The 14921-nt window shown below is 36.8% G+C and overlaps 1 protein-coding gene across 2 annotated transcripts in view; it reads left to right on the top strand.

The window, feature by feature from the left end:
* The first annotated feature begins 3902 nt into the window (after positions 1 to 3902).
* LOC107571661 (activated CDC42 kinase 1-like) overlaps positions 3903 to 14921 on the top strand; it is a 98280-nt gene continuing 87261 nt past the window's right edge. The window contains exon 1 of one of the 2 annotated variants that reach the window (XM_016257996.1): positions 3903 to 4085. In XM_016257996.1, coding sequence (XP_016113482.1) covers positions 4016 to 4085 — 70 coding nt within the window. In that variant the 5' untranslated portion in view covers positions 3903 to 4015. The remainder of the gene's footprint in view (positions 4086 to 14921) is intronic. The other variant, XM_016257994.1, reaches the window with a different exon arrangement.

Genomic DNA, 14921 nt, shown 5'->3' with positions numbered 1-14921 from the left:
ATGGTGTTTAGCATTTGTGTGAATGACACTGTGCACCTTCTATATTATTTTTAATTATGTTTGGTATATAATAACATTATATCAGTTAATGAAATTACGGTATTTGACTGTAAATTTAAGTTAAAACCGTAAAACCTAAAACGTTGCTATCGTATTTTTACGGTAAAATTCCGGCAACCACAGCTACCGTTTTTTAAATGTAAATTTTACGGATTTTTTTTTTACAGTCTATTCTATTATATTCTATAATATAATAAAATAAAATATAATATAATAATAGCTTTAAAAATGGTAAACGTAGTGTAGAAACAAAATGCATTGTTGCATTGCAAAAACATATTGATTAAAATACATCACATGAGGCATTAATATAATTTCACAAATAGCCTATGTAAACACACGCAACATGAGCATTATGTTCTATGCATTTTCAAAATATATTTTCAAAATATATTTCAATATATTTAACAGTGCTTCACATATATGTGAATATATTACCTTTCCGTATGAGTAGAAACAAGGCAATAATAGATGGCACTCGTGGAGGTAGGAAAACAAAGTTCTTTATGAACCGCATGGATTGCTGGATTGCTTACATTGTTGCTTGTTTGAAAGATTTCAATGCAAAAGGAAAGGCAGTAGAGCTCACTATTTCTGTCAATGGTAAGTTTGTGATAACGTAAGAAAAGTAGTTTAAATGTTTTGCCACTTGCTTGAGCAACTTAATATATAAGTAAATGCAAACGTAAAAAACATTGAATAATGTGTTGCTTATATTTATTGTGTTTAGACATGTCTGTGAAAGATTGTATTACTGTACTGTGTAAAAAAAAGAATTGCAATGCTGAAAAAGCATTTTCAGTGACAATGTTTGGATTTGAAATCAAAATAATGGATAAATGTTGTGTTTGTGGTAATTAGCCATGGATCAGTAGCGGACTCCTGTGTAAAGCAAAAATGAAATGCAGGCCCTGAATAAATGTCTAAAATCCTGATTGGAGTATCACTATAAATAGTTATAAATGATAAAAAGAAGGCTTTATAAAGATCGGTATCGGTGAACGGTATTGGCAGATACTGCTTTCTGCGATCGGTGATCGGCCTCAAAAATCCTGATCGGAGCACCCTTATTTAACTGTAAATAACATATCTGAACCTGCATGTACATTGCTTGTGTCTAGCCATAATCAGAGAACAGAATCCTAATGGAACCAGTCTGTCTTTTGAAAGGGTAGAAATAATAGAAATGAAGAAGAAAAGAATACAACAACAACCTGTGGATGATTTTCTCTCTTTTTGTCCTATACCTGCCCTAACCAGATGCAGTATGCAACAAATGGAGGTATCTACTACATGTTAATCAGAGCATTTGTCCTAACCAGCTTGAAAAAAATTATAATAATTAACTTGTTCTTCCCCCCCCCCAAGCACTTCTTATTCTTATTTAGGCCAGACATAAATATTTGTTGTATAATATAATAATAGCTTTAAAAATGGTAAACGTAGTGTAGAAACAAAATGCATTGTTGCATTGCAAAAACATATTGATTAAAATACATCACATGAGGCATTAATATAATTTCACAAATAGCCTATGTAAACACACGCAACATGAGCATTATGTTCTATGCATTTTCAAAATATATTTTCAAAATATATTTCAATATATTTAACAGTGCTTCACATATATGTGAATATATTACCTTTCCGTATGAGTAGAAACAAGGCAATAATAGATGGCACTCGTGGAGGTAGGAAAACAAAGTTCTTTATGAACCGCATGGATTGCTGGATTGCTTACATTGTTGCTTGTTTGAAAGATTTCAATGCAAAAGGAAAGGCAGTAGAGCTCACTATTTCTGTCAATGGTAAGTTTGTGATAACGTAAGAAAAGTAGTTTAAATGTTTTGCCACTTGCTTGAGCAACTTAATATATAAGTAAATGCAAACGTAAAAAACATTGAATAATGTGTTGCTTATATTTATTGTGTTTAGACATGTCTGTGAAAGATTGTATTACTGTACTGTGTAAAAAAAAGAATTGCAATGCTGAAAAAGCATTTTCAGTGACAATGTTTGGATTTGAAATCAAAATAATGGATAAATGTTGTGTTTGTGGTAATTAGCCATGGATCAGTAGCGGACTCCTGTGTAAAGCAAAAATGAAATGCAGGCCCTGAATAAATGTCTAAAATCCTGATTGGAGTATCACTATAAATAGTTATAAATGATAAAAAGAAGGCTTTATAAAGATCGGTATCGGTGAACGGTATTGGCAGATACTGCTTTCTGCGATCGGTGATCGGCCTCAAAAATCCTGATCGGAGCACCCTTATTTAACTGTAAATAACATATCTGAACCTGCATGTACATTGCTTGTGTCTAGCCATAATCAGAGAACAGAATCCTAATGGAACCAGTCTGTCTTTTGAAAGGGTAGAAATAATAGAAATGAAGAAGAAAAGAATACAACAATAACCTGTGGATGATTTTCTCTCTTTTTGTCCTATACCTGCCCTAACCAGATGCAGTATGCAACAAATGGAGGTATCTACTACATGTTAATCAGAGCATTTGTCCTAACCAGCTTGAAAAAAATGATAATAATTAACTTGTTCTTCCCCCCCCCAAGCACTTCTTATTCTTATTTAGGCCAGACATAAATGTTTGTTGTTTGTTGCTTGTTGTCCTGAAGAACTTATTTCCAGGTTATGAAAAAAAAGAATAGCTGTATGGTGTCTCAGTGGGATATTTGTAGCACATTTAAATGAACTTGGAATGCTGTGAGTCTTTTAGTGCTGTACTCATTCCCAGCAGGCCTGAGCTGATTTGTAGCACATTTAAATGAACCTGGAATGCTGTGAGTCTTTTAGTGCTGTACTCATTCCCAGCAGGCCTGAGCTGTGTGTGCGTGTGTGTGTGTGTGTGTGTGTGTAAGTGTATTCATACAGAGTGGCGTCACAGTACAATCAGTAGTCTGCAGGAGTGATATGATCAATTCAGGCTTTTTCATAAGAGTACATTATAAATACTTGAAATACATACAGCAACGTCAGTGGCATTCAGGGTGGTGACTGGTGACTTCTGGAGAAAGAGCCTCCAGAAAGGGTAGAAATAATAGAAATGAAGAAGAAAAGAATACAACAATAACCTGTGGATGATTTTCTCTCTTTTTGTCCTATACCTGCCCTAACCAGATGCAGTATGCAACAAATGGAGGTATCTACTACATGTTAATCAGAGCATTTGTCCTAACCAGCTTGAAAAAAATGATAATAATTAACTTGTTCTTCCCCCCCCCAAGCACTTCTTATTCTTATTTAGGCCAGACATAAATATTTGTTGTTTGTTGCTTGTTGTCCTGAAGAACTTATTTCCAGGTTATGAAAAAAAAGAATAGCTGTATGGTGTCTCAGTGGGATATTTGTAGCACATTTAAATGAACTTGGAATGCTGTGAGTCTTTTAGTGCTGTACTCATTCCCAGCAGGCCTGAGCTGTGTGTGTGTGTGTAAGTGTATTCATACAGAGTGGCATCACAGTACAATCAGTAGTCTGCAGGAGTGATATGATCAATTCAGGCTTTTTCATAAGAGTACATTATAAATACTTGAAATACATACAGCAACGTCAGTGGCATTCAGGGTGGTGACTGGTGACTTTTGGAGAAAGAGCTGCTGTGTTGTTCCAGTTCCACTGAACTGTCTGCAGTTGTACTTGGATTCAGTGTTAAAGCTTAACTTTTCAGTATGTAGGGCCTAGGTAAAAATGATAAATCCTGGTTTAGGTGCAGCCTCCAGAAACAATATCAGTATGTTTTATATTGTATGATTTGATACATTTTTATTGTGTTGTATGTATTTTCAATATAAATGTAATATATATATTTTTTACAGTTGCAGTGGATCCCAATGGATGGAGATGTGCACGAGGGTTTGATGGACTTAGCAGCCTGTGAAGTCAGCCACTGCACAGACAGACTGCCTGCATGCTGCGTGTAAACCTTTTGCTGTGCAATGCACACACAAACACACACTGGCCATAAAACTAAAGTGACCAACAGTCCTCCTACGGATCAGACAGCTGGTAAGTTCATACTGCGTTGTGCTCATGTCATCATGAAGGTGTGTTAGTACCTGAAAACAAGTATAAGAGTGTCTTTTTGTCAAGGGGAATGTGTATGGTTTTTTTTTTTGTAGCGTTTTTTTGTTTTTGAATGAAAGCTGGAAGTTGATTTCACTTATGAGAGAGCGTGAAAGCATGTGCAGCAGGCACTATTGTGTGTCTATGCGCGTGTGTTCTTGCAAATGTATCACTGCACTGCACACATGCCACACGGCTCTCTACCCTTGTCCCATCCATCATTAGCTGTGTGGAGGGTCAAATGGACAACAAAGGTGAGTGCTCTATATCTTATTACTCTGTGCACTCCAGTGCCTGGAACTCCGTCATTCGACTCTCTGTTGTCCGTGTTATACAGAATCAAGCACCCTCTGTGTGGTCCGCTGCCTGGACCTGCCTCCTCGTGTAGCCCCCCTGTAGTTGCTTCGAGATCCGTCTCTATTACCTGATTTGGATGTTCTACACTAAATTCCATGATGAAAATTTGAGCTTGTCATGTTATTGTAGGCCAAAATGGTGACTGTGGGTCATACAAAAAACACTGTGGTCAACTGTTAAATAGGAGGCAAACACGTCAGTCCCAGATATCTAACTGATGAGAGTTATTTTTTCTCAAAACACCACAGAGACTGCACAGTGCTGTTTTGGGCTCAGCGCATATGTGTGACTGTCTGAGTGCCTGGCACATCAGCATAGTACAAAAGTTTGCAGTCAGTGAAAACATCTGTGTGTGCGTTCAGCATTCAGCGCTATGTGCTGGGAGGAAATTATCTCAGGCTAAATGCAATTACTGTACACTTATCTACTCTGCACAGCTCCCATCTTAGTCAAACGGCCCTATAATTAGAACAGGGTTTTAAACAGAGTTCATTACCAACACTTTTAGATTTTTATCTGGAGGTGGAGCAGTTCTGACATACACCTGCTTAAAAATGCCTTTGTGTGTGTGAGCGTTAGTGACTATATTCATATGTTGTGCAGTTTATGTCTCGGCTTGCTACTGGAATTGTGTATCCAGGATATCTTTTTGTCAGGCTTTCAATTCTGATTTGGTGGTCTCAGGGTACCTTTTTTTTAACAAGGTGGTAAACTCAATGTCAAGTTCACACCAGCTCTGACTCTTGATAAGAATATGTGTATGAGCATTTGTCAGAACAGAAGGGAGGCTTGCAGAGGTTGGGGGGTTTAGCTCCCATCGGGGGAAGTGTGACTATTTTTACCTCATAGGAAGTGTATGTCTGTGTGTGCCGAAATAGCTGCGAGCGTGCTTCTTGTGGAGTGGTGTCGTGAATGCCTGGAGAGACTGGAGAGCCAAGACCGACAACTCTGGGGCTCTTCATAGAGGTATGATGAAGGAGCTTAGAGCACTATGTTATTTTAACCCCTCTGTCTGTCACTTCCTGTGTGTCGCACATGTCTACCCTCTCCGTTTCTCTGTCCACTTCTTCAAATGGACCAGCATCACCTTACAGTGCTCGCACCTCAAGGACGTATGTCAGTGGTGACAAGGCTTCCTGGAGTGATCCTAATGGTCCTTGGCAGACTGGGACTGTGGGATTGAAGACGGAGGACACCAGCCAGAAGATTCAAAAACTGGGCTGAGATGTTTAATAGCTCACACTTCTCTGCAATGTGTAGTTCAGCATCATGTCAGAAGGAGGGAGCAGGTTACAGAATAACAAGATTATCCACTGTGTGTCATATAATACAGAGAAGGACATGATGCAATAGGACAGGTCTCTTACAGAGAACACCTCTGTTTTCAGAAGAGCACACCCACACATACACAGTCACTTCGTATATAGTGTGGCATGCCAATAATAGCCACCCACATGGTAAAAAATCCATTCATAAAAGCTGTGCTCCTGTGTGGTTATGCACCATAGAGAAAATCACCCTCACTTCCTGTCAGCTGACTGTCTGCTCACCTGACTTGGTGTGTCTCCAAGGACCTGGTTTAGTTGATTAAACACAGAGCCCATGAGTTCATCCTTGTGTGTTTAACACTCACGCATATTTACAGTACTGCTTTTTCCTGTTAACTTGGTCAAAAATATGCATATTATTCATGTACTTAACCTTGTTTTGCTTGAAATTAGATTTTAGAGCAACACACTCTAATGCTCAGTCTTACTGAGGATCTATTTTTAGAATGACAGTCTCCAGTGATCAGAGGTGCCTGGTTGACCCCCAACTTTAGGACCAATGGGCTTAGATGTGATTCAGTGTGTTTCACAAGTGTGAGTATGTTTATTCTGTGTGAAACTGCACAGAATAATATTTTGTGATGGAATTGGCCAGATTTGAACTGTATAACCTTTTTCCCAAATAGCAAAGTACACCAACTCAACTGTTATAAAACCTTGTTATAAATTAATCCTCCTATCCATAAACACTAAATTGTAAACTGTGAAATATTATATAGATATATGTTGTTTATGGATAAATATAAATATATAGATTTGGTTAGATTCATTTTATTTTACATCTTAACATTTGTGAGAAGTTTTTGGATAAAGTCAGTTTCCAGTTCCTTGACTTCCTGTAGAACTCTTCACAGCTCAGGGCTTCTTTTTGCTTGTTTTATCCTTGTTTCAGTGCTTTGCTGCCTCCAGTGGCAGTTATCTGAACTACAGCAGTCATCGTTAACAACTGCACAAATCACAGAGGCTATGGTCAAACAGTATCATATTTTCAGGTCAAGTATTACTATAGTGCTTACAATTCAGATCTTTACAGTGTAGTAATCAGTCAGTGCTAAAGGCAGTTATGTTCAAACATTGTTTGGTTATAAAAGAGATTGACTTTCACATTTTATTGCTTACATGATTCCCTTAAATGTCTCTCAGCTGAATTAAAATTCTTTCAGCTCTCAATTTTGAGAATGAATTTGTATGAACAAACACAGTCAACAAGTAGTTAGTATGTTACCCTGTTACCTTTCTCAGGTCAGGAGCAATGGGTGTTGCAGGGCTCCAGACTGTGACTAAACATTTACAATAGAATAAACAATTACTTTTAAGTAGCATTTTAAAATCACACTGCATTGTGTTTCTTTTAATTTAAGCTCATTTGCAATACAAACTTCTTTTTGATCTGTACAGATCACCTCATATAGGTCAGTCACTCCTACTGTCTCATTGCCCTCAAGCATGATACAGCTGGGTGCCATCACTCCAGCCTCAGTGGATTTGTGTGATAACCCCAGGAAACACCTGGGTCACCCTGTCCCCTCCACTCCTCACTAGAGATCAGTAATCCTCTCGCCTCGCATCCCCTCTTAAACCACACCTGTCAAATATATACACACACACACTGCTTTGATGCCAGTCTGGCTCACATGGGTGCATGGGGCTTCCTAGAAAGATGCCACAAAACCAGAGATTAGTCAGCCTGCACACACACTCACGATGTGTGTATTTATCCTGGATTCTCACCCCATGTGCCCCTGTCTGTAACTAAAGGTAACTGTAAAGCTTTCTGGGAAGTAGGATTAATAGACCATGTTAGGACTATGCTAGGTTGCAGGGATTTTTTTTTGGGTGCATTCTTTTATAATACTTATTTTAAGACTGGATTTCATACCATGATCACCTGTTTTTATCTCCTGCATGGAATTTTCTGCATGCTTTTGTCAATGCAAAAATCTCTGTCACTTACAATTTTGCGTTTAATTATATGCTGTGTTTATAGTATAGAAAAATACAGTACATCTTAGTGTATTTTTACCGTTTGTGGATTTTTCACTTAGTTTTTTTCTTAATTAGTGGTGCACCAAAAGTTTTCATTTAGCAGAAAGATTTAAATAACAAATTTAATAATAATTTAATGAATCAAATTTATTTAGTAATTACAAAAATGTAAAAAAACTATCAGTTGTCAATGCAGCCTAGGTGTCCACACATCTGACATGTTTACATATTGTAGCTTATCCATGTTGTGTGCACAAATAAACAGTCAAAACGTGACACCAGTGAAGTGCAAATTAAATGACACCAACTTTTATTATATAGGCCGAGCTCTGGAAAAAGTCAAGAGAAATCTTATTTAACGAGGAAAAGTATAAAAATGCTCCTGTGGTTATCACTATCCTCTTGCAGTAGACAAGCTGGATAGCAAAAACAGTGCTAATAGTACGTCAAAAGTAACTGACCCTTTGCTGGGAGTTTGATTGATTGGTCTGACCAATTATAACGCCAAATCTGCCATTTTGTCTGACAAACAAACAAACCAGACAGCAGAGTAGGTTAACGCCAGTGGACTTGAACTTGAAAAATGTCTTTCCGTGGTTGAAACAGGATACCTTCTGATGTTCATTCATGCTTATTTTGTGCTATCACTAGTAAAGAGGAAGAAATGATTGGTTTACGTGCCACTTGAACTGAGTTACTACAGCAATCTGGGGCCAGTCTTTGCAAAGGGTCATTTGGAATCAAATAATAACTATTGACTATGCCAAAAGAGTTGCAAAGAAAAGTTTTGAGTGAGGAAAAGAAGGGTTCAATTCTGGAGACAGTTAGCGTCATGTTGCTTGCATTCTTAAAATTTCAAAGACAAACTGCAGACATTGGGGACAACAAAGCTACAGCCCGGCAGACGGCAAAAACAACTCTCCACTGACCGGCATGACCGCCAACTCATTCAAATGTCACACAACACCCGCAGGATGACATCAAGAGACCTACATAAAGAAAGGCAGTTGACCGCTGGGATGAAGTGCACGATGAGGATGGTATGAAACAGGCTCTTAGGGGCAGAGCTGAAGTCGTGCAAAGCTAAAAAGAAAAAGCTAAAGCAAAGAAGAAGCATAGAAGAGCCAGGCTTAGGTTTGCAAGAGACCATAAGGATTGGACCTTCTCTGATGAGTCCAATTTTCAGCTTTGCCCAACATCTGGTCGTCTAATGGTTAGACGGAGACCTGGAGAGGCCTACAAGCCATAGTGTCTCGCATCCACTGTGACATTTGGTGGTGAATCTGTGATGAACTGGGGTTGCTTCACCAAAGCTGGAATCAGGCACATTTGTCTTTGTGAAAGGTGCATGAATCAAGCCATATACAAGGTTGTCCTGGAAGAAAACTTGCTTCTTTGGATTGTTTTTTCCAGCAAGACAATGCTTCATGCCACACAGCCAGGGCAATCAAGGTGTGGATGGAGGACCACCAAATCAAGACACATTCTGAAAGCTGTGATTGAAAATCAGTGTTATTCCACCAAATTGATTTCTGAACTCTTCCTAAGTTAAATCATTAGTATTGTGTTTTAACCCTCTTGGGTCTTAGGTGATTTTGGGGCCCTTGAGATGTTTTGACATGCCCTGACATTTGTGCTTATTTTAGCTACTTATAACATACTATTGGCCAATATGTATTTTTTTTGTATTCACCACAAACTGTGCAATTCTTTAAAAATCCTACAATGTGATTTTCTGGATTTTTTTTCTCATTTTGTCTCTCATAGTTGAGGTATACCTATGATGAAAATTACAGGCCTCTCTCATCTTTTTAAGTGGGAAAACTTGCACAATTGGTGGCTGACTAAATACTTTTTTTCCCCACTGTACATGTTTGCATTTTTTAGAAAAAAATATTATGCGTTGTTAGTACGTTTTGGGAAAAAATTTAGCTGAAATAAGGCCATAAAACCAATACTGAATAGTTCTGAATAAGACTTTTGAGTATTCAGTCTTGTAGGCTAGAATATTTACATCGAAATTATGTGAAAATCATCTTGTTTACTCATCCACTGAAAACAATATATTGATTTAAATTTTGTAAGACATGTTTTGTGATAGACAAGCTTTATTTGAGGGAGTGACAATGGTCATGAATATTTAGTGATTCACACCTGAGAGACAACGGGCCGTCCCCTAATGGCCCATCAGTGAGTCATGTGACTGTGAGGCAGGTAAGACAGAATGTGAGGAGATTGAAAAATTTGTTTTTTTTAAATATTATGCGTTGTTAGTACGTTTTGGGAAAAAATTTAGCTGAAATAAGGCCATAAAACCAATACTGAATAGTTCTGAATAAGACTTTTGAGTATTCAGTCTTGTAGGCTAGAATATTTACATCGAAATTATGTGAAAATCATCTTGTTTACTCATCCACTGAAAACAATATATTGATTTAAATTTTGTAAGACATGTTTTGTGATAGACAAGCTTTATTTGAGGGAGTGACAATGGTCATGAATATTTAGTGATTCACACCTGAGAGACAACGGGCCGTCCCCTAATGGCCCATCAGTGAGTCATGTGACTGTGAGGCAGGTAAGACAGAATGTGAGGAGATTGAAATTTTTTTTTTTATTTTTATTATTTGTATTTTATTTACAGCACAGTATAATCAAAACATACATAATGAAGGTCAAAGACACACTATCGTGCACGCTGATCTAACCACAGAGATGTGAACAGACTTTGAGTCATTCCTGAAAACAGATTCTGTTCAACAAGTGAAACAAGTAAACCATACCTGATATTTAAGTTTTTGCTGCTGCTTTCTATGGATTAAAAAAACAAAAAAACAATCAGCAGTCAAGGAGCTTGTGTTACCATATAATATCAGTGTAGTTGAACATCTGATGCTGGTACAGCGCTCTCAGAGGAAAACAGTTTGAAGAGACTCAAGTGAAAGTCAGCAGGATTCATCTTTGGTGCAGGTATCTGATCACTAAAAAACAAACAACAACAAAAGCATTTGTGAGCATCAGGAACATCTGTATATATATAGATGTGGAAGAGACTCAAGTGAAAGTCAGCAGGATTCATCTTTGGTGCAGGTATCTGATCATTAAAAAACAAACAACAACAAAAGCATTTGTGAGCATCAGGAACATCTGTATATATATAGATGTGTATATATATATATATATATTTTACTTTGTACTATAGTAAAAAAAGGACATTTTATATCTGAGAAACTAATTATTATTGTTTAGCATGTTATAAAAATCTATTTTTGAACAGAGTATTAATAATAAACATGGTCTAAACATTCTTAGACTCGTAGCAATCATCGTGTTACAGTGAACACTCGTATTACTTTTATATAGGCTATTGTTTTATATTATATAGAGCATGAAAACATCATTGCGCTGTAAGAACAATACAATGAATTGTCATTGATCATATTCAAAATGTTACACTCGATTTCAAACATTTTAGCCCGGAATTATAGTTTGGGACAAAGCCAACTATGATTTTGTAGTCATATAGCCTAGTATGTATGATTTTATAGTTGATATGATTTTGCAGTCACAGACTCGCGCATGCTTTGTTGTATCATAAAAAATGACATTTTATATCTGAGAAAATAATTATTATTGTTTAAAGCTGCAAGTCTAAGTTTTGCCTCTTTGTTGCCATCTCTGTTTGAAAACCTGAAATTGCAGCTGTGTGCGGAATTATCTAGCTTGCGTGGGTTGTGAGTGGGGGCGGCTCCTGCGCAGATGAATCTAATGTTCTGAAGAGTATGTGTGGCAGTCAGTCACCGCACCGGTGTGGATATTTACTGTACTTCGCAATCACAGATTCTAGCCTACGTCTTGGAATACGACCCAAATAAGAATTTTCACCGTATATTGCCATCTGAACAAGTAAGTAACAAGTCTGCCACGTTTGTTCTTACCAACTGAGGAAAAAAGCATTACCATAAATCTCTCTACCAGTGGTGATTCAATCTAAAGATCGGTTAGCTCATATCACATCACATCAAACCGTTCAAATTATTATTATTGTTATACTTTATTTTCAAATGATTAATGTTGACAACATCAGGATTGGTGACTATGAGTAGTGTGTATTAGTGTGTAGATTTCAATTTCTCCACAGTCTAATCTAATTGTCATACTCTTAGAATTTCATATTAAGAAATTCTTTTAACCCACCAAGCAAATTATGCTCCCTTCAAACTGGTTTTCTTTAAAATACAAATCTTTGTAATCCCAAGCTATCTGTAATCAGAAGAAAAGGCTATAAACAATCGGCCCACCTGCAGGATCCTGACATGCGATAGCCTAAGCCTACTAGCCGGGGCAACTTCTTTATGTTTACAGAAGTGACGTAATGACGCAGTGCCATGCTCGAATTTCCTGCAAAAACCTACACATACCACTCAAATTCAAAAACATTATTATAAACTAACCGTTGTGAATCGGGCTAAAGTAAGGCGATAGTTTTGAACACTGGCTGGTTATGTACTTGCTCAAATATTGATTTTGGATCATTTTTAACCAAAAAAAGTTACGGACTGCAGCTTTAATACGTTATAAAAATATAATTGTGAACAGAGTATTAATAATAAACATGGTCTAAACAATTAGACTTGGCATTCGGTTTCAAACATTTTTGTCAGGAATTATAGTTTGGGAAAAACCCAGCCAGTAAATGTGTTCGCTTATGTCACAATAACACGTTAATTAATGCAAAAAAAGAAACATTACTTACTCATCAGATTGATCTCCTCTGCTGTAAGAAGCATCGTGTCGCATCTGGTTCTTTTTCTAAAGAGGTAAATTCTGTGTTATTCCTCACAGCACTTCTTCTTCCACATCTGTAATGTGATCATGCCCACAAGCAGCTTGCGCCCTTCATATGTAAATATCCACACGAGACTCGTGAACATGTAAATGCCGTAAACGAAGTGTGAGGATAGTCAAGTTCATCTCGACTACTTGTTTTTTGGAAGAAGATGCGCTGTGAGGAATAAGACCGAATTTACCTCAGCAAAAGAACAAAATGCGACAGATCATTCTGATGAGTAAGTACGGTTTCTTTTTTACATTAGTTAATGTGCTATTGTGACACAAACTTGAACACATTTACTAGTTGAGTTTTCCCCGAAACTATAATTCCAGACTAAAATGTTTGAAATCGAGTGAAAAATTTTAATATAAGCAATTCATTGTATCTAAATTTTGTATGACGTGTGGATGTTTTTATTCTCTATATAATATAAAATAATACTATATAAAAGTAATATGAGTGTTTACATGTGTAACATGAATTAAGAATGTTTAGACCAATGTTTATTATTAATACTCTGTTCGCGAATAGATGTTTATAACGTGCTAAAAAATATTAGTTTCTCAGATATAAAATGTCCTTTTTTAAGATAGTACAAAGCATGTGTGAGTCTGACTACAAAATCATACTATATGTGTATAGTTTTTGTTGTTGTTTTTTTTTAGTGATCAGATACTGTACCTGCAGCACAGATGAATCCTGCTGACTTTCACTTGAGTCTCTTCAAACTGTTTTCCTCTGAGAGCGCTGCACCAGCATCAGATGTTTAACTACACTGATATTCTACACAAACAAGCTTCTTGACTACTAATGTGTTTTTTTTTCTTGAATCCATTGAAAGAAGCAGCAAACGTTGGAAATATCAGCTATGGTTTACTTGTTTCACTTGTTGAAGAGAAGCTGTTTTCAGGAATGACACAAAGTCTGATAAAATAATGTGTCTTTTTCTTTTATGTATGTATGTTTTGATTTTACACTGTTGTAAATAAAATCCAAATAATCAAAAAACACATCACATCCTCACACTAGGTTTATCATTTGTCAACGTGCTAAAAAATATTAGTTTCTCAGATATAAAATGTCCTTTTTTAAGATAGTACAAAGCATGTGTGAGTCTGACTACAAAATCATACTATATGTGTATAGTTTTTGTTGTTGTTTTTTTTTAGTGATCAGATACTGTACCTGCAGCACAGATGAATCCTGCTGACTTTCACTTGAGTCTCTTCAAACTGTTTTCCTCTGAGAGCGCTGCACCAGCATCAGATGTTTAACTACACTGATATTCTACACAAACAAGCTTCTTGACTACTAATGTGTTTTTTTTTCTTGAATCCATTGAAAGAAGCAGCAAACGTTGGAAATATCAGCTATGGTTTACTTGTTTCACTTGTTGAAGAGAAGCTGTTTTCAGGAATGACACAAAGTCTGTTCACATCTCTGTGGTTAGATCAGTGTGCTCAATAATGTGTCTTTTTCTTTTATGTATGTATGTTTTGATTTTACACTGTTGTAAATAAAATCCAAATAATCAAAAAACACATCACATCCTCACACTAGGTTTATCATTTGTAATTTTTTCCCGATAATGTCGATACTCGTCTGTTACTTGACTGTTGACATCGACATTGCGATACTTACGAGACATTGTCGATATACGATAATATCGTCATATCACCCAGCCCTAATTGTATTGGGTCCAGACCAAAGCAAGTGATCTAGCGGACTTTTCTAGTGTGAATACAGCCTTAACTTTAACCTTATAATACCCTGTAAATATATACAGTGCTGTGAAAAAGTGTTGGCCCCCTTCCTGATTTCTTGTTTTTTTGTATGTTTGTCACACTTTAATGTTTCAGATCATCAAACAAATTTAAATATTAGTCAACGATAACACAAGTAAACACAACATGCAGTTTTTAAAGGAAGGTTTTTATTATTAAGGGAAAACAAAATCCAAAACTACATGGCCCTGTGTGAAGAAGTGTTTGCCCCCCTGTTAAAACTGTGGTTTATCACACCTGAGTTCAGTTTCTCTAGCCACACCCAGGCCTGATTACTGCCACACCTGTTCGCAATCAAGAAATCTCTTAAATAGGACCTGCCTGACAAAGTGAAGTAGACCAAAAGATCCTCAAAAGCTAGACATCATGCCGAGATCCATAGAAATTCAGAAACAAATGAGAAAGAAAGTAATTGAGATCTATCAGTCTGGAAAAGGTTTACCCCATTACCCCAAGAGCACAGCGACGACTTATCCAAGAGGTCACAAAA

Source organism: Sinocyclocheilus grahami, unplaced genomic scaffold, assembly GCF_001515645.1.
Source record: "Sinocyclocheilus grahami isolate Dianchi unplaced genomic scaffold, SAMN03320097.WGS_v1.1 scaffold1630.1, whole genome shotgun sequence".
NCBI classification, from domain to species: domain Eukaryota; kingdom Metazoa; phylum Chordata; class Actinopteri; order Cypriniformes; family Cyprinidae; genus Sinocyclocheilus; species Sinocyclocheilus grahami.
This window is presented reverse-complemented; position numbering and strand designations above follow the sequence as displayed.